Source organism: Podarcis liolepis (assembly GCF_965112155.1).
Source record: "Podarcis liolepis genome assembly, chromosome: 9".
NCBI classification, from domain to species: Eukaryota; Metazoa; Chordata; class Lepidosauria; order Squamata; family Lacertidae; genus Podarcis; species Podarcis liolepis.
In genome coordinates this window covers 51,573,604-51,599,952 of record NC_139564.1, presented here as the reverse complement: position 1 = coordinate 51,599,952, position 26,349 = coordinate 51,573,604, and the positions used below count along the sequence as shown (strand labels likewise).

Here is a 26,349-nt window from a genome sequence, read left to right as displayed (position 1 = left end):
TTTAGCATCCATCAATATCTTAAGTTTTACTCAAGGCTTCCTGCCCTGCCAAACCAATCCAGGAACATCCCTCTGCCACCTCCTGAAACAATCCCTCCCATCCAAAACTTGCACTTTTTGACACAAAAGCAACATCCCCGGCAACACAGCAACCCTCATCCCCACCACAACAGCTCGGCCCAACCATAACAACTTCAGATTTGTCCATATTTCCCAATCCCCCTTCTCTTCAATCCAACATCCTTCACAGTTGCCCTTAAGTAAATTCACATTTTTGGCGGTCCTACTGACCCCCAAAAGTCTCTCTTTCTCAGCCGATGTTGATCCTGTCTCCTCCTGAAGCTCTGTCGAACTTTCCTTTCCCAGTTCTGGTGGGGTTCTGATCTTCAAATTCATCTGTTTTTCTTTAAGCTCCATCATAGCAAATGTCAGCTTATATTCGTCAAGTTGCTTTTGAACGTATGGGGCTCTGTCACACTCCAATTATGTTGTTTTACATTCACTAGCAAAGGTTTTCTCCCTGACTTCATCCGCAGTTTGCCATATTAAAGTAGATTCCTGTGTCAATTTCTGGGTGGTTTCTGGGTTGGTGTTCACCTTTTGTCCCAGATTATTTAAACTTTCTACAATTAAATCAATTTTATTATTTGCAGCATCTGCTTTCACATTCATCACTTCTGTTTTCTTATGAAGCTGTTCCAGCGAGTCATTTATTTTCAATAATGCGGCCACTAAGGCCTCTTCTGTTAACATTTCATCTGTTCTTTCCTTTCCATTTGCCATAACACTTAACAGATTCAAGGTCAATCCCAGAGTCACACAGTTTTTATCTTGCAGCTGGAAACTCCCCTAGCCCAGCTCTTATAAAGTAACCAATTTCAGAAACTTCCACTAGGGGGAAACAGTTTCTATTTATAATAATCAAGAATGTCACCTTTAAGCGCAACTCGTACAATCCAAAGTTAGTTTCAGTTTTCAGTTTTATTGCAATTTATACTCAATGTGCAAGTTCAACCTTACTGGCCAGCTGGAATTTAAAAAAAAATGCACCCCAACCATAGGAAATATTGGAAACAGTTACTTTTGACATGGTCAAGGCCTTGGGGTGCCCAGCAGATTCTCCCTGCTCAGTGGATCTCAACACATATTGCTCATAAAGCTCCTCTAAGTTTCCCAAAACAGCTTTGTTATGTGGCATCAGAGAGGCCTCTTCAAGTACTTCACTTGGGTGCCTAAAACTGGTGACATGATTCTCATGAGTACATGCTGTTTGTTTTATTCTACCAGAGGAATTTAGATCTTTATGAGCTCCTCTTTAAATAGGAGAAAGTATAATCTACCTGGAAAGAAACCTGGCATTACCACCTTGAAGCCTCCTCAGCTTTCATGGCTTAAACTAGACAAGAGAACTTGTCACTTCAAGTGAAAAGAGGATCAGAAAGATGAGATGAGCGCATCACAATGGCGATAATCCAATTACTGTAATTAAGGAATCGTCACATACCAGTTCATCTGTAAACAGGATCCTTTATTTTCAACTTTAGATCTTCTGAAAGCGTCCCTTCAGACACAATTTTTATATATACAAAAACTATTATTGTTTCTTTAAAATTTGCCCTTTCCCCTAAATTTCATAACAATTTAATTACCAAAACTGCATATTTTTAAAAATCAAGTTTATTCAAATAGAATATTTACAACCTGTCACTATGTACCAAAGCTGGGGGAGTTTATTCAAGTAAGTATAAAACATTATATATTTTTAATATATGTGCATGTAGTTACTGTATGGTTTGAAATATGTATCTTCTTAATCAGGCCATAAACAGGTCTTCTTGATTAGCATATATTTAACACTGAATCTGAACAGAAAGGAGAAAAATATAGTGAAAATATATAGACTTGACGCTGTCCTAATGAGAGTCCATAGATGCTCCCAAAATTGTGGCTTCTAATACCGAAATAAATATACAAAATATATTGAAATGAATATACAAAAATGAGTTTCTTTAGTAACAAAATAAGAGACCCTGTGTGGTAATGCCTGTTTTCCCCAAATTTGTTTACACTGGATTTACTAAGGGACCATAGTGATAAAGTAATTGAACTTATCTCTTTCTTTTTGGTTGCCCTATTTTGTATGTGCCAAAGCCAAAGAGATTGAGAAGGAATTCCCTTAGCCCTACACACACACGGACACTTTGATAACCTGTACAGTCATAAATCTCTACTCTGTTGAGTGAGCTGATCACTCACACCTTTTGTCTATTCCAGGTGATTTGCTAGATGAAGCATGAATCAAAATGTAGAGTAGGCAGGGGTACTCATGCGTGTTTCCCAGAGAAAATAAACAATAAACAACTAAGTTTCATACAGAGTGGACCCACTGAAACCAATGAACATGAGGTTGGATCCATTAATTTCAGCTCTGTTCTGAGTAAAATAGGGAGGGGAAGGGATAAGGAGAAGAAATGAGGTGAATCAGCACTGAAAACTCAGAATGAAAAACTACAGAACATTTTTTTAAACAAAGTTTTTCAACAATACAGATACATTATTATAAACCTGTTAACTTTATATGCCTATTAACTATCACAAGGGACACAGCCAATTCACCATATATTATTTAACTGTCATACCATTATCTACCCTAGGCATCAAGCCTTATCTACATTTTCTGCCTCCAAGCCCTGTATCTTCCAGCAAGAGGTATCAAGACTGCCTGCTGTAGAACAACTTTTCTCCTGTGGGAAGAAGACACAGCAGAGGGCGTTAAACAGAGCTCTCATCTGGCTGGGTAAATTATTTCCCCTTCAAGTGCCTGTCTCCTCCTATGGGGTGATGAGAAGGCATGTTGAGGCTACGATCTCTATCCTTTAGAACACTTTGGAAAGTTCTACATTCATTAGGTAACAATTTATATTTTTCCTGCATTCATATTATATATTTTGGGTAGCATTTTGACTGCTAATTCAAGCATACAAAATAATTTACTGTAATCCTTTTTAAAATGTCATAGTACCCTGCTACTAGTTTTAAGTGCCAATTTTAACTGCTGGTAAAATGCACCATGACGGTCTTTCTGTACTGGCCACTCCAAGATGCAGCGAGATTTGAACATCGCTCTTCGTAAGCAGAGTGCGTTTTTCAATTTGTAATCAGGAATGTCATGCCGAAAAACTAGAATGATGGAATCCCGACTTTGTTCAATGGCTTGCTGTATGGCATGATACACTTTGAACCTGGACAGAAGACAAAGGGGATGAGAGCTAATTTGGGACATGACAATATTTCACTTACAAATGTATGCAATTGCTCATTTTCTCTTACGATGTAGTGACTCTGAGTCAATGGTAAAATGCTAACAAAAACAAGCAATGTTCACAGAATAGGGCATGGGTAGGCAAACTAAGGCCCCGGGGCCAGATCTGACCCAATCGGCTTCTAAATCCAGCCCGCGGACGGTCCTGGAATCAGCGTGTTTTACATGAGTAGAATGTGCCCTTTTATTTAAAATGCATCTCTGGGTTATTTGTGGGGCATAGGAATTCATTCATTCCCCCCCCCCTCTAAAATATAGTCCGGCCCCCCACAAGGTCTGAGGGGCAGTGGACTGGCTCCCTGCTGAAAATGTTTGCTGACCCCTGGAATAGGGTATTCAGGTGGTCTTGGTTTTAGCTGAGGATATGATTATAATTGCACTCTACTTATGGTGCCCATGGTTCTACCCCATTGCAACCCTGTGAGTACAGGTTAGGCTGAGAGGCAGTGATCATTTTTTCCATGAAAACTGTTTCCAGAAGTGTTGAGATTCTGCCATGAACCGCATGCAAGCAATTATGAAAGAGAAGTCAAGGACAGCTTGGGAACAACCTGCAATTGCTTTGAAGCTACATTTGTTTTAAGTCACAGCTTCTTCATGCCACAGCCAGTCAAGGATCTTGCAACAACCATGCAAATGTTAGGATGCCCTGTAGCTAATACGTTTTGGTTATGTGACAAGACCAAATAATTTGGACTGAATGCCAGAAGCATTGCCCTTACTCTAAATGCATGAACACTGCCACCTCTGTTTGCAACTTTCCCTAAATATATGAGTGTTCCCACCCCCCGCCAGCTTGTGACCTCTCAAACCCTAGTTGCAAGAGCAAATACCGTATTTTTCGCTCTATAAGACGCACCAGACCACAAGACGCACCTAGTTTTTGGAGGAGGAAAACAAGAAAAAAAAATCTGAATCTCAGAAGCCAGAACAGCAAGAGGGATCACTGCACAGTGAAAGAAGGAATCCCTCTTGCTGTTCTGGCTTCTGAGATAGCTGCACAGCCTGCATTCGCTCCATAAGACGCACACACATTTCCCCTTACTTTTTAGGAGGAAAAAAGTGAGTCTTATAGAGCAAAAAAAACCGGTAGTTATTATCCTCAGGGATGTTTCCCGATTCTCGAGTCCTGACAATCTGAGTGCCTGACAATCTGAGTGCAACATATGGATTGCCTGCCAAGGGACTTAGTACAGTGCACAATATTATCACCTGTTCCTGCTCACAAAAGGAAGAATGGATTTAAGGCATTTGAGACACTAAGAAAATACATAAGTTCAAATCATTATCATTATATTGTGCCTCCAGTTTTGAGTTTGCAACAATTTAACCATTTATTTCCAATTTTATAATTCATTTTTTCCTGTACAAGTGTGCTTGCAAAAGTACAGCCCAGAAGGGGATCAAGCCGTTGTGGGTGTCCTAATAAAATTTCCAAAAGTTCAAAGACCTTGTAAGATTTGCATCACCTTATAAGACTTCTACCACTATCTTCTCCTTTCCCAGCCTCTGAGGGCCCTTACAGAACATCTTTTCCACCTGGGGACTGGGACAGAACCTAGAAGTCCCAGAAACTGGCAGGAAACTGCCACTGCATTCGTCATTTCCCCCCAAGAGACAGCCCCAAAGATTATTTGACTGGGAATCACACCAATTTAAAGGTTTGAAGCTAGTTTAAGATGGTAGTGAAGACATGCTCTAAAAACAACAACAAACAAATGGAATGTCAGTTATTAAAATAATTTTAGCTTACCTTTTGCACCATGGATCTTTTAAGAGATGTTCAGTTACAACAAATATAATTTTCCTGCTCCTTTTTATACTGTCGATGATTGCTTCGAATTCAGATATCCCAGCTTCAAAATCTCGTTCTTCCAAGCAAAACCTAATTTCTGGTTGACTGTTTTCTTCAAGAGGAATAAAGTTTTTGGACACCCAGTTCCTGTCTTTTTTTGCATGAATGATATAGGCATCATAATCAAACTGTAGCAGTGGCCTGTCTAATTCCCTGTGGCCAAAGACTCTGTTTACGGTCACACTCCAGAGAAATTTGATTCTCCACCCTTCAAAGTGGACGAGTAGGACTACAAAGATGAGGAGCAGTACCAAAGAAGTGCTCACAATGTAGACCAATTTAAAGGGTGCACTATCACATGGTGAGGTATCAAACTCTGTAATCCTGTTAGCATGATATTTAGAAGGGGTGTTGCAGATATAATTATTTAATCCTTGGATATATGTTATGCTTCCATTGAGCCAATTAACAAACCAAGCTATACTGTCACAAGTGCAGTCGAAAGGATTGCCCTCCATATTTATTTCCTTCAGATTTGTGAAAATTCGCCCAAACACTTTTTCATCAACAGCCGTGATAAGGTTCTTCTCTAGGAAGAGTGAGCTCAGAGATGCCAGTTCATCGAAGACAAACTTTGGAAACAAATTAAAGTTATTTTTTCCGAAATTCAAGCTTCTTAATTGAGATAAGCCACTGAAAGCCTTTCCTGGAATCTCATCAAAGCCATTGGATTCTAAATCAAGTAGACGCAGGTTTCGAAGACCTTTTAAGAACAGAACAGGGCCATCTGGGTTGGCACGCTTCCACAGTCGATCCAGATTATTATGCTGCAAATCCAGAATTTCAAGCTGGTGGAGTCCATCAAATATCTCCTCTCTCATATTAGCTATGTTGTTGTTACCAAGATCTAGGATAGTCAAATTGCTTAACTTACGGAATGGTGAGGGAGAGATGGCAAGATTACTGCAACCAACCTTTCTGAGTCTCAGCTTTCTAAGGCTTGGAGTGAAAGTGAATGATTCACTTGTCAAATTCAGATGACTATTGTAAGAAAGATAGAGAGTCTCAATATTACTGAGACCTTGAAATTCATGGCCAGTGAGGTCCTGCTTAATATTATTTAAACCTAAATCCAGAGATGTTAATTGTCCCAACCAAGAAAAGGCACCAGCCTTCATATAAGTGATTCCACATTTTGTTAGGTTGAGAAACTGCAATGAAGAATTAGCAAGAGATGAAAAGGTTTTCTCTGTTATTACAGTCAGATTGCACTCGCTTAAACTCAAGTTTTTCAAATTTTCTAAACCTTTAAATGTATTAGGGGTAATTTCCAGAAGTTTATTGCCATCCATAATAAGGCACTCTAAATGTTTTAACCACCGGAAAGCAAAATCATTAATTTTTTTTACATTAGAGTTTTCCAAATTCAGATAATTTACATTGTGCAACCCATAGAGGGAATGAGAAAATATATATCCAATATTATTATTCATTAGATTCAAACTCTTTAAATTTTCAAAATAGACAAAAGAACCATTTTCAATGCGAGACAAATCATTTTTAGATAGGTCTAAAATTGTGAGGTTTGTTTCTTTCATTCCACTGAAAGTTGAGTTGGAAATGTGTGAAAGCTGCACATGGCTCAGTGAAAGATTCTGAATTCTTGTTCCTGATAATTCAGAACTAAGATTCTTTGTGCGATCAGGTCCCAATGGAACATTGTTAAGGAGAAGACCATAGAGATTACCAATAGCACGGAAACAACCTGGATGAAACTAGAAAGATACAAAACAATGGGGTTACAAAAACAGTGGCTGCATGAAATTAGCCCTGGACTGAAATATTCAGCTAATTCTGTTTCGGGATGTGTGTGAAATTGTGACTGATTAATGGCACAATTTTGTTGGAGGGAAACAGTATTTGTCATAATGTAGCATTGTTCCCATTGGGCCTTTCTGTAAGGGTGCACAGTCTACAGGCACCATGCCACCCTGGGGGCCCCTTTCTTTCTTCCCATATCACATCCAGGCTGCAGGAACCCAGCCCTCAGATGAAGAGAGACAAGCAGGTTGGCAGGCACATGCACAAGACCACAACCACAGATGTTCTTCTGGAAAGATGCTCTAGCCATTGTGGCCTGTGGTTGGGCCTCTGAGCTTACTGCCTTCCAGTCTTCTCTCTTGTTCTTGCAGTAGCAACAGCTGGATCACTGTGGGCTGGATGAAAACAGTCCAGCTGCCATTGCCACAAGGAAAATGAAAGAGAAAACAGGGAGGCAGGGCTCTTTCCAGACATTGTCCAAAAATTCATAGTAATTCTAATTCATTGCTTATCTTCAACTTGTTCATACAGTGGTACCTCGGGTTACATACGCTTCAGGTTACATATGCTTCAGGTTACAGACTCCGCTAACCCAGAAATAGTACCTCGGGTTAAGAACTTTGCTTCAGGATGAGAACAGAAATCGTGTTTCAGCGGCTACAGGAGGCCCTATTAGCTAAAGTGGTGCTTCAGGTTAAGAACAGTTTCAGGTTAAGGACAGACCTCCAGAACGAATTAAGTACTTAACCCGAGGTACCACTGTATTTAGTTTCAACCCTATGTAAGCTGTGTTCCCTCTTATGCAACAGGACATGCTAATCAAAATTCTTTAAGCTGCCAATCATATAAAGAAAACAGTGAGTATATTAGTATTTTTACCTATAAGGTATTTAAACAACTACTCATTTATCAAATTCATTTTTAAATAACACAAACCAGTATTATAGCCTGCTAAGGTTATCCTAACTGAATACAACTAACATCTGTACAACTAACATCAATAAAACAAGCCCAGTTGTATGACATTTACCTGCATTGGGGGGTTTGATGACAAGTCCAGTTTTTTTAACGAAGAGTTTCTAAGAAAGTCTAGGTCTTCTTTCCTCAATTCAGTAATTTTATTCTGAGACATCACAAGTTCCTGAAGACTCTCCAGCTGTTGCTGGGAGCCTAGTCTGGGAGTACTTAAATGATTGTGAGAGACATCGAGCAAACTCAATTTCTGAGGAAGACAAAGGAGGAGAAAGTTATGTCTTTTCCCTCATCTCACAACTGACTGCATAGCTTTTAAACTCAGTTTTACACTGTCTGGTTAGAACATGTCAAACGATGACTACAGCATGTTTGAAACGCTGTTTTAGATTGCATCAAGTTTTATCAGTTAACACTATCACCCTTTTAAGCTTGTAATCCTTAGGTGTCATGAAATAAAATATAATAATTCTATCATGGGAAAGGATGGATGATATCTTTATCCACTAAATGTATTTCAATACTATAGCTTTCAAACTTTCTTTCTGCACAGGATACATGGGGATTGTGCTTAATTTTCTCTTTTTCTCTGTGTGTGCAAAGAATTCACATTTGTATTCACAAATGACAAGTTCAAGATTCCTCAGGAGAAGTCATGAAAGGTGAAACTAATTCAAATGTGCTAGGTAGACAGGTCCTAGAAGTTTGTATGTACTTTGAGTGAATTTAATTCTAGGATTTCAGCTGGATAACTCAGTTGGTTAGAGTGTGGTGCTGATAATATGCCAAAGTTGCAGGTTCGATCCTGTAAGGGATAGCTGCATATTCCTGCATTGCGAGGGGCTGGACTAGATAATCCTCAGGGTCCCTTCCAACTATATGATTCTATGATTTAATTTAAACCATAGCTCACCAAACCTTTCAATCTGGATGTTTTAAGGTCCAGTGGCTCATCCTTGAACCCGGACAATAAATGGTATGCTTTCAAACTGCTAGGTTGGCAGAATCTGGGACAGAGCAACGGGAGCTCACCCCATCACATGGATTTGAACCGCCAACCTTCTCATCAGCAAGCTCAAGAGACTCAGTGGTTTAGACCACAGCACCACCAGTGTCCCTTATAGGCTCTAATGACAAGGAGGAGGCATATATAAGAGCATTTATTTCATTGTGTACTCATCTTTAGGTTGAATCCTGGAATCTTTGAATAAAGGATCTCAGGCCCATCTGGAAAATACCTCTATTTGATAAATTGGATAAGTGCTGCCAGTAAAAAATAACTGACTATTAGCCAGACAGATTGATCCATGATCTGGATTTTGTGTAAGGCAACTACTTACTGCCATGTCTTACCCACCCCTCTTCCCTGCTGATCTGAATTTGACTCGGCCATCATCCAAGTTCATGTTCAAAATCACAGGTGAAATTTGCTTCTTACCTTCAGATTGATGAAAGGCTCATTTTTTATTTCCAGTATATTGAATCCCAAATTAAGTTCTTTCAGATTGCCACAGTGAATAAAAACATCGTCAGGAAATTTATGCAGCTGATTATGTCCCAGCTTCAAAACTTTTAACAAAGGCAAATTCAAACACAGTTCTTGGTGCAGTTTAGAGATGGTGTTGAATCCTACATCTAAGTAAACAAGCTGTCCATACTTTGTAAGGTTTGCAGGTGGAAGCGTTTTTAGCTGATTATGGGAAAGATCCAAAACTGTTATGTTGGTTGGGAGATCAGAGGGAATCTGAGTCAACTTTAAATGACTACAATCTGCTGTATTATCTGTAATTTTGCAAACACTCCCAGCTGATTCACAGTGAACCCAGATGGTCAAGAGGGTGAAAGACAAGCATATCCAATAAAGAAAAGGCTTCCTCATTTTCCTGAAAAAGAAGACGCACATTTAACATTAATGTTTGCTTTTCAAAAGATAAAATACAGGCTGAAGAAATGCAAGTAAGGCTCAATAATTTATATTTCTGAGATACATCATCTAACCTACAGCTGACAACCCTAACCCTACCATCCTTTGTGTCTTAAATGATCACATATGGAGAAAGTTGAATACTGGACATATAAATGAAAGGGAAGGAATGTTTCCTCTCCCTTATCCATCTCCATGGTATGCTCAAATCTGTCTCTTTCCAAGCATTTCCTCCAGGTGAGATGACAGGTAGGAAAGCTGAGTAAGGTCAGGCCATACCAAGGAAATGTGTTCTCTCCCTTGAGCAGTTTGCCTTCTAGAGGAGGTCAGTAGGAAACACGGGCTGGATGTGCACCAAAGAGCAGAAACGTAAGTGGTGACTTAGGATTAGCTTTTAGGAAATCATGTATGGAAAACAGAGAGAAATTGTGAAGAAGCAAAGGAAGGGCCTTCCCCCCTACTTCTTTGGTATCTCTTCTTGCCCCTCAGGTAGCACAAATTAAATAAGATTGGCTAGGTAGAAAGCAGCCAATGTTTTTGACAGGCCCCTTTCGTAGGGATACGATTGTGTGTACAAAGCCTTGGTTCAACTGCAGTGCTGAACAAAAGGAAAGGAAGTATCTTAGGACATTTAAGCAAAACAATTGCTGACTTTGATTTTCTCTCACACACACCAGATCCCACTGGTGCCTTGCTGGGTATTTTGACTAGCAGGCTTAAGCACTGGCACTGGCATAGCCAGTGTGGCTTACAGGGGGTGAGTGTGTTGAATATGTGTGCCTGATACTGAAAGAAGGAGGGGGGAATTCTATACAAAAGTGCTTTTAACAGTTTGACATCTGCTTTTAAGTTCCTCTCCTTGTTTCATGGCCACAAGTTTCAAAGTTCTGTTTATTAAAAAAGATCCTAGTGTTAACCTTGATGCAATATTCTTATACCCCAAATGCTTAAAAAAAGAGACTTATCATGCTGTTCTCTGCGTACCCTTTATACCTTTGAAGCACATTCAAAGCAATTTCCCTGCTCAAAGCATTCTGGGCATGGTAGTTTGTTAAGGGTTGCTGGGAATTCCAGCTCTGTGAGAGGTAAACCACAGTGCCCAGAATTATTTGAGGGGAAAGAATGTATTTTAATAACTTGGAGCAAAAATGGCTTCCTTTGCACTGGGTATAATCATGGAGTTCTGCTTATCTGAATTTATGTCATTCTAAAAGACCGTCAGCACCTTACTGGAAAACAGGCTTGCAAGCTACCAAGCATGTTCACTCATCATTTCGTCCTGGAAAGCCAGGACCATGTCCCCAGGGCCACTTCTGTACACAATGGAGGAAGCAACAGGTCCTGGTTTTGCACTAATCTTTTGTCATTCACATCATGGACCAGTCTGGGGGAGAGGGGTCAGGAAGTGGAGAATATAGGACCACAAAAGGGTAGAGTAGCTGTCATGGCAGGGTAATAATAATAATAATAAATATAATAATAATAAATAATAATAATAATAATAATAATAATAAATATGCAATAAAATACAATTAAAAATCAACATGGATGTTTAACATGGCGGGTGTGCTATCTCCTGTCTTCAGCCACAAATCCACAGATATAATGCAAACCACCTGAGTGAAGTGGATCACAATTTTGGAAACCCTAGTATAAAAATCTGAGAAATGAAGTAGGGGGCTAATGAAACAAATCCTATGTAAACTGGAAGGGTAGGATGGGACCTACCAATACTTTTCATTGGTACCTTATCTGTCTGCAAGGCACACTTCCTGCTTTCTGGTGCTTGTCTTTGGTAAATCACAGTCCCTAATTTGCCTTTAAAAACAACCACAACCCAGGACTACCCTTCCACTATATTAGTAAGCTGACCATAAAAAGGAAACTGTTGGGACTAGCAACCCTGCTTCAGAAGCCAGTGGCTTTTGCAAACTAAAGGCTGCTCCAGAGCACCTTGCTTATTCAGCATTCATCCTGATTGACGAGACTATGACCAGTCTGTACTAAACCCTCACCTTGATTTGCTTTTTGGAGCAGTTATATAACAATGCACATTCATACAGATTTGCTTGAGGGGTGTTAACATGTCTCCCTGCTAATCATTCACTCAACCCACACTTTTCAGTGCAATTCCACCATCACTTCCCTAACAACAACAACAAGTCCATTAAATAAAAAAGTGGGTTTGTGGCACTGGGCCAAACATAGCACTTTAGTTGTGCAAACCTAAATTTCCAATGTCTTCCTCAAAATAGTGTGCAATTCCCCCTGAACAATTCCTCTTAACAAGCTGGGCTGCCAGTTTTTCAAACCTCCAGCACTTGGGACCGTTTAACCACAATTGTGAGCTGCAGGAAGCCACAACAGAAGCACAGTAGCAAAGGATTGGTTAGTAAGCTGGCAACACTCCACCAGCAGGCAGAAATGTGCTTTCAGCAGTTTGTTACACTGAAAACAGAAGGAAGGATGGCCATGGAGTCTTTGCTGTATACTACTTGTCACCTGCAAAATACTTAAGGATCTAACAAGTGGAGAGAGCCTGAACAATTGCTTAAATATGGACTGAACTTCTCCAGGTTATACCAGAGCTGCAGCTATGAACCCTGAAATCTGGAACCTCCTCAGCTGAAGCCTTTGCATGTTTTTATTCAGCAGTAAACATCCCAGAAGCAAACACTGATTTTAAGGGGACTTATGCACTACACTAGATTTCACTACCACAGATCATGGGAACAAGACCCTTGAAACAGGTTAATATAAATATTGCAGATTACAGTATGGCTAGGATTTTCATGTTAACCTTTGGGGAAACTCTTTTCTTCTTTAACGATCTACTTCTTGGGACCTGGGAGGGGCTGGCTCTTCTTCTTGATTTTAATCAAAAGACAGCTCTTTTTCTTGTTTTTAATCAAAAGACCTTGATTTCTGGCAAGGGTGGGCTCAAACTGTATATCCACACCGCTGCCCAAACTGGAGAAAGTTTGAGCAACACCAGACTATACAGAACATACCTTCCTAAACTCTCAAAACAAATACTTGTTTCTTTTCTGTGGAGTTACTGCAGAGAAAAAGTGTACTGTATTGCTTCCTCTTCTATTTTTATTCCAGCTTAGTTTGCTTTGAGGTCTGCCAAAATTGCTACAACGTTCTAAACATCCCTCTTTGAATGCCGGTTATTTTGTTTGTTTGTTTTTGCGCTCCAACTAGAATGCAATGCTTTTTTAAAAATTGCAAGGCTGAAACTGAGTTCAGCCATGAATGAAGGGCCTGCAGGAGGCTGGAACGAATGAAGGAATTCTGTTCTGAAAGCTGGCCCACAAAAAAATAAGTACCATGATAATTATACTTACTTTATATTTCTTTGCAGCCTGATTGTTCTCCACTCTGTTCAAGCAACTTCAGAGGCTGATCAACACATTCCTGGCACTGCAGCTCTTTGCTAACTGTCTCCAAAACTTTCTCTTAAATATACCAGGAACTCAAAGAGGCCTGCACAATCTGACTCATCTGGAACAAAGGAAAGAAGGCAGGGCACTGGAGTGGCAAGAAAAGCAGGAAGAAAGGAGCAAGCTTCCTACTTTCGTTTTTCCACCTCCTGCTCTGCAAACTTCAAGCACAGCCCATCTGTTTGGCTCACTTCCTTGTTCTCCTCTGCACTTAGAACTTTCAGATAGCACATGTTAAGTGACCCACAACAAAAATTTCACCCTTGAAGATTTGCTTTTCTTGGTAAAGCACATTTGCACACACAAATGGAGCATGTTTTTAAAGCATGCTGAGGATTATTATTGTTATTTAGATTTCTTACCTGCCCTTCACCACAAGATTCCACGCTGGGCTCTGGCAATTTAAAATTCATTATTAAAAACAGTTTGAAACAAATTACAACCACAGGAATAAGATACGTATCTCTGTTGTCAAAGGCCAGGTTGGATGGCCATCTGTCATGGATGCTTTAGCTGAGATCCTTGCATTGCAGGGGCTTGGACTAGATGGCCCTTGGAGTCCTTTCGAACTCTACAAGTCTATGGTTCTATAACATAGGCATTACAACCTTTGTAGTATACCTATCCATTTTAGGGGACCCCGGGTCCCTCAAATATTATATTGGGGTGGCCCCTAGAAGTTGGCAAGTACCACATGAACAGGGCTATCATTTAACCTGATGGCCTCATCTGTGTGTGCTGCAGAAGCCCACCAAGGAATCCATCGTGCAGTTGAGAATATACAATGTCAGGCTTAACATTCTATATGTAGGAGTGTCCAGTTTAAATAAGGAACAGTGGTGTAGCGTGGGGGGTGCAGGGGGGGCCGGCCGCACCGGGCGCAACATCGGGGGGGGGGGATGCGCTCGCACTCAGTGCTAAAATCAGTGCTAAAATCCACGGGTTAGGGGGCGCAAATTACTTGCCTTGCCCCGGGTGCTGACAACCCACCCTACGCCACTGATAAGGAATCACCATGTGCAGCACCACACGGTTCCATTCTTCATTATTTCACAGGATCATGTTTAAATGAGACTAGAGCCAGTGTGATGTAGTGGTTAAGAGCTGTAGACTTGTAATCTGGTGAACCAGGTTCGCGTCTCCGCTCCTCCACATCCAGCTGCTGGGTGACCTTGGGCCAGTCACACTTCTTTGAAGTCTCTCAGCCCCACTCACCTCACAGAGTGTTTGTTGTGGGGGAGGAAGGGAAAGGAGAATGTTAGCCGCTTTGAGACTCTGGGTAGTGATAAAGCGGGATATCAAATCCAAACTCTTCTTCTTCTTCTTCTGCGACTTTGCAGGGCCGTTGCAGCAACGTGAGGTATGTCGGATGGACTCAGAATCCATATTAATCCACACGATGGCTTGATAGGAATAAGAAAAGCAAGTTGTTGACAGGATACCTTGATTCCACAACAGCTTAGGAAAACCTAGGAGGCACAGTATGCAATTGTATTTGTACCATGAATTCCCCATTAGAATGTGTGCCACATAACTGTGGCCTTCACCCCACACTGTTCTGTAGCCCTAAACTGAATCACTTCACCCAAGGTGGGGGTTGTTTGTTGCTTGTTTTTTTGTTTGTTTATTACAAAAAACGAGAAAATACAGGAGATCACAGCTCTCCATTCTCTTGGCCAGCCTGACTCAATTTCGCCGGCTAATTGGAGGGGGAAGAGAGATTTTACTCTGATACTAAAGCTGTAATTGATTAATCTACCACACATACCTGTAATGGATAGAGATGATTAGGCCATGATTATTCCTTAAGAGACAACATACTACAGCTAGTTTGATTGGGACCAAAATTGTAACAGGGGTGAGTATATAATGTATGTATTATGTACTTTTTTCTGTTTTTATATTGTGATTTTATCTTGTGAACCACCCTGAGAACTGTGGGCATAGGGTGGTATACTACTATTATTACTACTAATAATAATTCATTCCAAAATATGAATGTTCAATATAAAATAGAAGGTAAAGCCTGTAGTTATTTTAAGCTAATAATAATAATAATAATAATAATAATAATAATAATAATAATAGTAGTAGTAGTAGTAGAATAAGTTCTTTCGTTTCCTTGCCTAGCCCCTCAAGGCAGAAAAATGAAAGAAGTGTATAAGGAAGTATCTTTTGTATGCATAATAATGTCTGAATGTTTTCCTACACACTCATAAAGAACTTCCCACTTTTGTCTAGTTTACCAGTTTGCGGTAGGCTTTTTTTTAAAGCAGTATCAGGATCACTTCCCATTTGAGGCTGGATGAACACGGGCAGTTTGTATTCATGAACTGGGATCCACATGAAGTGCGACATAATCAATTCCAACATTTAACTGTCATTTTTCTGAGTGTATTCATCTCATGCTTGGGGAAAATGTGGCTATCCTAGCAAGTGACCTCATGATGGGGGAAAGCAGGGGCAATTATTCTGCATATATGGCACTTGTCATCTAATTGAGATTTCAAGGCTGCATATCCCTGCATTGCAAGGGATTGGAAGAGATGATCCTCAGGGTCCCTTCCAACTCTATGATTCTATGAGATATCTTTGAGGAAGGCTCTCAAATTATACAACCCTCTAGTTTTTCCTTTCATGTTGAGAAGTTGTCTTCAACTGCTGAAGGGTCCTCCATGGCCATGTTTCTTGAGGTTGCAATGATATTATTAAAAGAGATCAGCAGTGCCCGCTAGACCTGGTTGAGGTCATGAGGGCATTGCCAATGGGGCCACTGAGCATGGCTAAGGTGTACTAGTTTTCTCCCTATCTTGCAAAGATACTGTGAAAATTAAAGAACTGCATTGTTACAAATACTTAGTACCTTACTAAACTATGTGTCAGGAGTGTGTGTGGGAGCCAGGCCCTGTGACCAGTAGGACTTTGCAGGACTGGAGTCTTCCTAAGTTTGTTCTGAAGAGGCAAGGCACGGCCGCACAGGTGAGGCCGATTGGTAACTCACAGCACCTGGTGGCAAGAGCCAGGAAGGGATATAAGGTCAACATTTCCCTTCAGCTTTTTGCCACAGCAACACGTTCCCTGCCTTGCTGCATTTGGCTCCTTGACTCCTTGCTTCTTGATCCTCGGACCCCTGACTTCCTAACTCCTTGCTTCTTGATCCTTGGACCCCTGACTTCGTGAGTCCTTGCTTCCTGACCCTTGGCTTCCTGACTCCTGGCTTCTGGACTCCTGTTCGTGCTCCTGCTCCCACCCCGCCATCTTTTCCCCGGTCCCGACGTCCCCAGCTGGGACTTTGATCGCCCGTGAACCGGACCGTGACACTATGTGCTATGATGGTAAGCTATGAGATGCCCCCCTCCCCCAAAAAAGTCTGCACACACTTTGGTATTCAAATGAATTTTGCTCAGAGTAGACCCGCTTTTAATAACCACGACTGAGTTAGAACTATTAATTTCAACAGGCCGCCCATAGTGTGTTGTGATCAGAATAATAATGAATGAGATAACAAAAGCATCCAGCAACACACACAGGCTGCAAGTCCTAACCCTAGTACTGCTATAATGATGCTGGTGATAACATTGGTTAACAACATCTCCTCCAAAGCAAATGGAAAACTTAGGAACATACACACTTAGGATGCAAGTCTTACTTCACTACTATGGTGGTGCCAATGTGATGATATTGCTAAAAAACATCTCTTTCGAAGAAAATGGGATATTGTGCAAAGAGTACAGGAGAACAACGGAAACATTGAGCAACACACACACACCCCACTCATTTCAACAGAAACCTCCAGAATTACCTCTTCTCTTCCACCTTACCAGCTTTTCCTCACCTCACACATGTACTCTGGCATAAGTGTGTGGTATGCTATCCTACCCATAGCAGACCCATTGAAGTAAATAGACATGATTGATTTAGGTTCATTAATTTCAAAAGGTTTTCTCTGAGAAGAACTTAGTTGAGTACTGCGATGAATGCTCCAAACACAAGTGCAACGCTCCAAAAGCATGTGCAAAGAAAGTTGTACAGGATAGCTCCAGAATTCTTTCTCATTCCCATTCCCCTACTTGGGGGGGGGGGGGATAGGTTTTCTATGCAAGCAAGTGCCCACCTTTTCTCACAACCATCTTGGCAGAGGAGGAAAGATGTGCTATTGCATAAATGGATTAGCCACTATTTCTATCGCCTTAAGTTTTACAATAAAAGCAATGGGCTTTACAGTAACTCCTGCATAAATGAGAAATCCCCTGTACTACTCGTACAAAAGTCTGTTGGCTGTGAGTTCTGATACCTTTTCTTCTAGAGGAAAAAAAAGCCCTGTTTGCCAATATGTCTGATTCTAATGTGGTGTCAGTGTCATTCTCTTGATTGTGGTAAGAAAAGTGTACAAAAGAAAACAAATATTAAAAGGTGTCTCTCAAATCTGCTGAAAATGGGGGTCGAGAGAAAGAGAACAGAAAAGAGATTTGCAGGAATGAGTAGCAGAAAATGGGGTAGATAGGATGTAGGTAAATATACATATGTAGTTGCTTGTGGATGATGTCTGAAATCCTGTGCAATACCTCCATCTAGTGGTTTGCAAACAGTGCTCTGTGTCTACATAATGTTTACATGGGTGGAAATAACGGCAATCAATTACTGTGCAAGTACAAACTTGTTTATGTCTGCTTAAGAGCTTAACTGAAATTTCTCAGGAGAGCTTTTCCTGAGCAGTTTTGTTTTGTCTCTGCCCCTCCCTCAAAAAAGGCAGTTCTGCACAATGATATTCTCTAAATATCTGCCACCCTTTTTGTGGAAGGAACTATTTCCTCCCTCCTACCTGCCCCCCCCCCCATACCCTGGAATGATAGTAGGGCAACATTAACCTCTCCGTATGGGAAACCCCTGCAGGCAGACAGTTGAGTTGTGTATCCACAGCAGTGACCAGAGGAGAAATGTGCAGAAAGAAGAAACACACAACTGGGCACCTTCCTCTGCCTCGGCTGTAACAAAACATGTCTCTCCCGTATCAGTCTCTACAGCCACAGCAGACGCTGTAATTCTACAACAGTTTGACTTCACCCCTGAAGATACACTTTTTCATTATATCTTGGGATAGATGGATGCTAACAATAGTAGGTCAGGGGCATTGTGGTAAATGCAAAATGGAGGCCAGACTACCAGCATAGCTACCAACAACACACACCCCCAAGAAAAACTTAGGAAAAAACAAAGGTGTACTGTTGTTGATGGTATTGCATAGAATCAAACTGACAACCATTGTATCTACTCTAATGAGCTTCTGTGCAGTCAGTGAGAAGACATACCACAAATAGATTTCTAGGAATTCAGTATAAGCACAGGGCCTTCAGATGTGCACCTAATTTCTCACTGACCATGCAGCCCAGCCTTTGCCTCACAGAGGGAAAAATAGAAATGGTAACAGGAGAATTAGTGGCACTTTCACAACATGCTTAAAGAGGCTCCTGCTTCAATCAGTCTTGAAAGGAGAATGTAAACATCTATATTGGCCTAAAGGCTCATTGACAGTGCCCGAACTCTACTTGTGCACTACTATGCTCAAGGATTTATTTCTGCCTGTATTTTTAAGCAAAGTGACCTGATTTGCACTTCTCATACACATTTCACAGTTCTCCCAAGTATTGCAATACAGTGTTTGTCTCAAAATAACAAAAAATGTGTGCAAGAATGTGTGTTTTAGATTAAAATGCATATAAAATGCCCATTTTAGGGTAAAATGCATAGAAACATGTTTATTTGGTGCTAAATTGTGCAGATCCTCTGGAGCAGATATAAAAAGCCCCATGCACAGAAGCAGCCTTGAGAGCATGATCTATGCTCCAAACAAATGTTGAAGCTCAGGAATAAAGAAGCCTGTATTGACAGGGAAAACAAACTCAATCTGTATTCAGTCTGGAACCCACTAACTCTGGGTCTGCAGAGGTAAGCACCTCTGTTGCGTTGTATTTCATTTCATCTCATCTCATCTCATTGTTGTCCCTTGAGCTCTTGGTACAAAGGAATTTGCAGCCCACTGTTTTAATCTAGAACCACTAGATGGCAACCTTAACTTTGCACAGAATTTAAGCATGCTAGCGCGCACACACACACACACACACATCAAACAAACCTGAGGATTTTGTGAATACAGTCGTACCTTGGATCTCGAACGCCTTTGCTCCAGAATGATTGAAACCTGGAAGTGAGCGTTCCGGTTTTCGAACAATTTTCGGAAGCCAAACGTCCAGCACGGCTTCTGCGGCTTCCAATTTGCTGCAGGAGCTTTCTGCAGCCAATCAGAAGCCGCACTTTGGTTTCCAAATGTTTTGGATGTTGAATGGACTTCCAGAACAGATTTCGTTCAACTTCTAAGGTACGATTTTACAAGCAGTAAATTCTTCTTCAGGCCAAATAAATTTCATGTTCAGAGTCATACTGAATGGAAGTTTGGCATTAATTTCACCAGAAGAAGGGCTAATACTTAAGAACTGTAGCAACACAAATATAATCCACAGATGAAGTTTTTTGAGAGCGATTTCTTTCCCTCAACCTTCCCCCACCAGGTGCAATCTTTCTTTCTTTCTTTTAGACTACAACCACCATCATCCCCAGCAAATGTGGTCCCAATGGCTGGGAGAAACTGATAAAATACCCTTTCTGCCCCAGAATCTGATGTGGTCAGTTTGCATAAGCCTTTGCACGGTGCCCTTTTCAGAAACGAGATACAATATTTTGGACAGCGAGGAGCTTAAAAACAGTAGTCTCTCAACAAGGGACCAAATGTTCAATCTCTCTGTGTCTTTTACACACCCACACCCACACACCCCTATACTGCAGCACTTTAGCTCTAAAAACCCTGCTGTATTGTATGTTGTTAATTTGAAAACAACATGGTGGCTGGGCAAAGAGACTGGGAGGCAAAGGTGGCCAGGTCCAAAGCTAGAAGGTGCCAGAACTCAGGAGTAAAAATAAGTTAGTGGCCTTAGAATAAAGTCTTAACTCCTTTACTCCTTAACTCCTACTCAAGGTATCCTTGAGAGCCAGTGTGCTGTAATGGTTTAGACGTGTGTTCTCCCTAGGACCTTGGAGACCAGAATTTCAGACCCTGCTCAGCCATGAAGCTCACTGGGTAACCTTGGGCCAGTCACTGCCTCTTAGCCTAACCTAGCTTACATGGTTGTTGTAAAGGCAAAATGGAGAGAGGGGAGAACAGTGTATGCCACCTTGATCTCTCTGGAGGAAAGTTGGGGTGGAAATGCAATAATTTTAAAAATCCAAGGAACATCAACACAACTGTATAACACGAACTACTACATTCAAACCACATGAAGAGCATCACAAAAAGCAACAGCTGTTATACAGCCACTAACTACTTCAAGTGTACTATACAAATGAGTAGCAGCTATCTAAGCTCTTAAAATGTTTCCTTTTAAAAAATAAATAAATTTTATTAAGGGTTCTAGAAAAAATATATACAAAACTTGATATATTTTCCCATTTTTTAACCAAACCACGACTTTCCGATAGATACAATAAAAACAGCGAAGGTGGGGGAGAGTAAAGAAGGGGAGAAAGAAAGAAATATAAAGGACAGAAAAGAGGTTAAAGAGAAAGACAGAAAAATAAGAGTCAGAAAGTAAAGAACTTCCCATTCTTCATCTGTCTGCTATATTAAAAAAAAAAATCACCTCATCCAATCCATTATAACACCCCACAAGCTCTTAAAATGTTTCCAATAGGAGCATGGAGGGAGAGTATTTTGTCTAATTCTGATAAAGTCTCAATGTTTTATATTTATCTATGTATATAAATTTGTTTTATTTAGCAGTAAAAAAACCAAAAACCTTCCCAAGGTGTTTTGCAAAAAGATACATACAAAATATAACAGTATATTAAAACCAACTAAACCAACAATACTTCTGTTAATTTAAACGTTGCTGAAACCAGCACAAAGCCCACAATAAACTGCTATCAACAGACCACACCAAAACCATAAAACAGTACAATTTCTAATGGTGAATCATTTTGTGTATTACTAAGAACAATGGAAAGAGCCACACTTCTGAATAAGTTAAGTATCAGTCTTGACATATAGGGGGACCCAATCCTTGCCTATACGTTCATTTAAAACACTAGACTGTATTTCATCTAAGATGCCATCAGAACTGCACGCATAAGTAGATCATTCTTATCTATGAATACAGCAGTGAAGTGAAATGTTGCCCCCCTCTCTCTCTCTCTCTCTCTCTCTCTCTCTCTCTCTGTGTGTGTGTGTGTGTGTGTGTGGTTGCACTGTGCATGCTGTCAAATGGAATAGCTGTCGGAGCAAATTCATTTGAGAGCTTCAAGCCTCGAAAGCCTCCATTTACAACACAATGCATCCCATTTTTGCTGACACTCTTATGGTTGTCATTCTTCCCTACCCTTCCCCATTACTGCTAATACAATCCTATTTTCCCTTGTCTAAATTAAACTGTAACAAACTGATTGCCAAGAGCACAGGCCAAGGTCAATGCCCAGAATATTAAAACAGGAGGAAACTAATCTCAGCCCTCACTCTAAAATAAAATGTTATAAGAAGCCTGTGGGTGTTTATTCAAAGCTAAATTCCACTATGCTCAGTACACCTTCCCCCAAGAACATTTTATAGGATTGCAGCCTTGCAGTGCAATCACATGCATGTCCATCGGAGGTAAGCCTCAATGGGCTCTATGTGGCTTACTTCCAAGTTAGGGGCTGAAGGATTGCAGCCATTGTCATACTAGAGTTAGAAACACAATTTCTACCTGAATCTTCCCAGCTCCTATTCCATGAAGAACTTTGGTTTACTACAAAAACACAACAAATGTAAATGGGCATGGCACCATGCGCCTAAAACGGCAGGTTTTTTCTTGCTACAGATGCATGCTAATCCACTCCAGCATGGTTATAAACTGAGCATTGGTACCACATTTTTCTACATGTGTCCATGGTAACCCCTGGTAATGCTATCCCACCTCACAACATATGAGCAAACCCAAATATTAGTCACAGAAAGCAAGGGACAGACAACGCCCCCCTCCATCCCATATCACTTATGTTTCTACTTAATGATAGTTGTTATAAGGCTTATAACAATAATCTATTAAATTGAGTTGTGTGCTCTAGGTGTTGAACACAAAAGCATTTATCCCCTGTAAAAGCAGTAAATATATGTCCTGTGATTACAATAATGCAAGAGTTGCAGTCGTACCTTGGAAGTCAAACAGAATCTGTTCTGGAAGTTCATTCGACTTCCAAAAAGTTTGGAAACCAAAGCACGGCTTCTGACTGGCTGCAGGAAGCTCCTGCAGCCAATCAGAAGCCATGGAAGCCCCATAAGACATTCGGCTTCCAAAAATAGTTTGCAAACCGGAACAGTCACTTCCGGGTTTGCAGCGTTTGGGAGCCAAACCAAGAACTAAGCTGTTTGAAAACCAAGGTACAACTGTATTAGGAAGTTTAAAGAGTAGCCATAGCACATGCTTATAAACACACTGCATTGTTATTTATTTGTTTATTATTATGCAATCTACAGTCAAATCCTGTTCCGAAGTAAATCCCACTTAAAAGCCAATGGGACTAATTCCCAAATGAGTGCATCATTACGGGCCAGGCCTGCTACTCAGAAGTAAACCCAATTAAATTCAGCTTAAACGCACATAGACTTGCACTCTTGGAGTTTATCTGAGAATGGGTCACTTTGCCCCTCCTGGAAATCTGAAATGGCACCTCTGTCAGAAAAGGAATTCTCCTTTTGCACATTAGCCTTGCCATCTCTTGCTTGCTAGAGAAATACTGAAGTGAAATGTCTCTGTGTGAATCAATAACCCCCATGGTATGGTCAAGGTCAGCAAGACCAACACTGGAGTGGATTTGCTGAGCTAGCGCTGGGTGTGCAATTTTCAGTTGCGTGGCTAAACAGTTTTCCTGACATCCCCAGTTTTCTTCTTCTAAGTTGTCAACACTTTCGGGGTTGGAGAAAATGCACAGAATATGCTTCTTTGAACCAGCCCTGCTTTTTCCACTTCATTTTCTGACACCCATAAATGTGTGTACCTCAACAGATTGATGAATTATGCACCAGGGAAAAATGATAATAAAGGAAGTGAAGTCTTCTTCATTTGCATCATTCCAGTAAGTTACACAGTGCTGTACTTTATCATTCGGGTCACATGAAAATGAAAATTTCAATGTCAGAAGTAAAGACCACCAGTATAGTAGCTGATGGGACAATCAAGAATGTCTGAGCATCAAGATTTTCCGAAAGGACTGAGATTGACTGTACTGTGACTTTTTATAAATAGCTTTCCAAGATAATTCTATATAGGACCAGGAAATGATTCTTTCTCTAACTCCCCCCCTCTGCAAATTGTCTAGTAACATTGGGAGATGGGGAGTTGGTGTCTTCTTGCCTTTCTCTGCAAGATGTGGCTTGGATCTCCTGCTTAAATCACCTTAAGCTATTTAATAGTTGTTCAGTTTCCTGCTTGTGACAACCTTAATCTGAACTGCAATTGCATAGGTTGCCCTGCTGGGCAGCTATTGTATTGGGTGAGCCTGCCTTTGGGCAGAGGTTAGACTAGATGCCCCCTGCTAACCTCTCAGATCCTGGCCAGCGTGTCACCATACCCCAGCTAGAGATTATTTTTAAGAGTGTTCTGGAATACTTCCAGGAAAAAAATATATATCCATGGCATCTCAAGTCAAACTGACCCAGCCTACAGCTGAACACCGGATACTGTGAAAACTGTCTGTAGATTTGAAAACACTTTGAAGTGCTCTTAGAAACATGTTCAGTCTTAGAATATTAGACTCGACTGATCTGGAAAATGACACTTTTAATCATTCTAAACTACACCATTATACTGTTGAAATGCTGGCATGGTATCATGCTGTGTGATGTCATAATGAAATACGTATCAGTGAGCAAGCTCCTATGTGCTTATCAAAAACTTCTAGATGTCAGGGACTGGTTGGACGCAGAGGAATGGTGGGAGGAACCAACTGGGGAGCCCCCAAGGGAAGAAGGCTCAGAGCCTGGGTTGGTGGTGGTGTGAAAATGATGAGTGGTCAGAAGAAGACGGGGGGGGGAGGACGTGTTGGAAGCTCAAGAAGTAACAGGACTTAGTGAGCTGGGAGAGTCTGTGTCAGAGAGAAGTCCAGAACTAGAGGCAGAAGCTGAAGCAGGAGAGTGGGATAAGGGAGGCCAAGAGAGAGAGAGAGATGAGTCAGGCTGGTGCAGAGTCACAAGTGTCTCTCCCTCTTGTTGTGACAAGTTCCCCTCCCCCCCCCCTTGTCTCCTGGAACCAGAAGAGGCATGAACAGAGCAGAGGAGAGCTTGGGTTCACACAGGCACAGTCTCTGATTGCTTGGAAACAACCCTGAAGAGGAGGGAACTTAGACAGTTCCAGTCTCGGCAACTGATCCATGGGGCAAGACCTACTAGGGATGAGCTGCTGTGCTCATTAGGCCCGACACTCCACCAAGTCTGTGCGGATTGTGTTCTTGCTAATAGTTAAATCTAACTTTGAACAGTGTGATTTAGTGCCGACTTAAATGTAGCACATTGATACCAAAACATGTTGATGCTGATGGAAATGCTTTAGATCAGGTTTGAGGAAGCTTTTTCAAGCTGAGGGTCACACTTCCTTCTGGACAACCTTATGACGATCACACATAAGTAGTGGGTGGGGCCAGAGGCAAAAATGGGTGGAGCAATGTATGTAAATTTTACTTTTGTATACACTAGGCCAGTTTCTACACACAGCCCTCTATTCTCCATCCAGACCCACATGAAGCATCGTCAGAGCCCAAGGACACTCATCAGCCAGGCAAATATATTTGAGTTACAGTGTGGCCAGTGATGGCCTGGGAAGACTTCCAAGGGCCAGAAAGAGAAGCCTAGAAGATGTCGTCCTCTGCAGTCTAAGGCGAAATTCAGCCAGGATGTAGGGCAGGGCAAGGCAGTGTTGCTGCTACGAAACACAGAGCTCTAAATTTACTCCAGCAAAGAACAAGCTGAAACCGAACACTTACATAGTGATAGTCAGTTACAGCCTGATTAGCACCACCTGTACTGCAAGATGCCGTTTGGCTTAAAGGGACCCAACCTTCTCTAGTAACCTCTTGCGATGGAGCAGGGGAAGCTTAGGTATCCAAGGGTCTTGTACAGTGTAGTCCACAGTCAGTGGATCACAGTGCCACCTCCTTGGGACATGGATGGTCCTGCATGTTCTTCCCTTTAAGGTTCAGAGTCCTCTTCTATACCACCCAACCATGAAGGATCCAACTCCTGGTCATTGACAGTGGGTCATATCTGGCCTCTGGTCCTAAGGATTACTCCTCCTCCTTTAGACATTATATAAATATTAGTGCATGAACAAGAATATTAGGCAAAAGAAAAGCTGTTTGAATACAGTTAAATTTGGGGAAAAACAAGAGACTTAAAACACAACATTCCTGTTGGTTGGAGAACTGACGGAACTCAAGAGGTTGCAGCTAGCACAGAATGCAGCTGCTGGATTGGTGAGATGGGAGCATGCCATCACCAGTCTTGGAAGTTTTGCACTGGCTGCCGGTGAGCTACCAAGTACAATTTGAGGTGTTAATACTAGCCTACAAAGCTGTAAATGGCTTGGGGCCCAAGTACCTCAAAGGGCAACTCTGCCAATATCAACCAGCTTCACAGCTCTCCCATTGAGGCAGTCTTCAGGCCCCATGCACCTGCTTTCAAAGTAAACAAATTTTACAAGTTGGTCTGGCTGCACTCCTGGGAGCCACAGCAACAACCAGGTTACTCCAGCATACTTGAGGGTACGTGCTAACATAGGGAAATACTTCAGGAGGTAGCAGCAGGCTAGTAAATTGAAAACTAAATGACTTTCTTTCTCTTTCTTTCTTTCTTTCTTTCTTCAATGTGTCACAGTAAGTCAAGTCAAATTCCACAGAATTTCCAAATAAAGGTGCTTAGAATCACTGAGCTGCCATTAAACTGTAAGTAAAAGTCTGAAGGACAGAGTTTAAAAGTTACAACATCTATTGGTTA

At 41.2% G+C, this 26,349-nt stretch overlaps 1 protein-coding gene and 1 long non-coding RNA gene across 7 annotated transcripts in view; one reads left to right on the top strand and one right to left on the bottom strand.

Annotated features, from left to right (window-relative positions):
- Positions 1-1,507: 1,507 nt before the first annotated feature.
- The window catches only part of TLR3 (toll like receptor 3), a 115,560-nt gene continuing 90,718 nt past the window's right edge, over positions 1,508-26,349 (bottom strand). For 3 of the 5 annotated variants that reach the window (XM_083459843.1, XM_083459844.1, XM_083459845.1), the window contains 5 exons: positions 13,185-13,341; positions 9,349-9,793; positions 7,969-8,160; positions 5,076-6,892; positions 1,508-3,242 (listed from right to left, as the gene is read on the bottom strand). In XM_083459843.1, the coding sequence (XP_083315969.1) occupies positions 3,014-3,242; positions 5,076-6,892; positions 7,969-8,160; positions 9,349-9,789 (2,679 nt within the window). In that variant the 5' untranslated portion in view covers positions 9,790-9,793; positions 13,185-13,341 and the 3' untranslated portion in view covers positions 1,508-3,013. Of the gene's footprint in view, positions 3,243-5,075; positions 6,893-7,968; positions 8,161-9,348; positions 9,829-13,184; positions 13,342-14,004; positions 14,115-26,349 lie in introns of those variants that run through there. The other 2 variants (XM_083459846.1, XM_083459842.1) reach the window with 2 other exon arrangements.
- On the top strand, positions 2,802-26,187 carry LOC310686409. 2 transcript variants are annotated; one of them, XR_014515872.1, is made up of 6 exons: positions 2,816-2,909; positions 13,310-13,563; positions 14,621-14,761; positions 15,557-16,615; positions 23,369-23,438; positions 25,091-26,187. It is a non-coding gene; the product is annotated as an uncharacterized lncRNA (long non-coding RNA). The 2 variants fall into 2 exon arrangements; XR_014515871.1 differs by lacking the exon at positions 13,310-13,563 and having other exon boundaries at positions 2,802-2,909.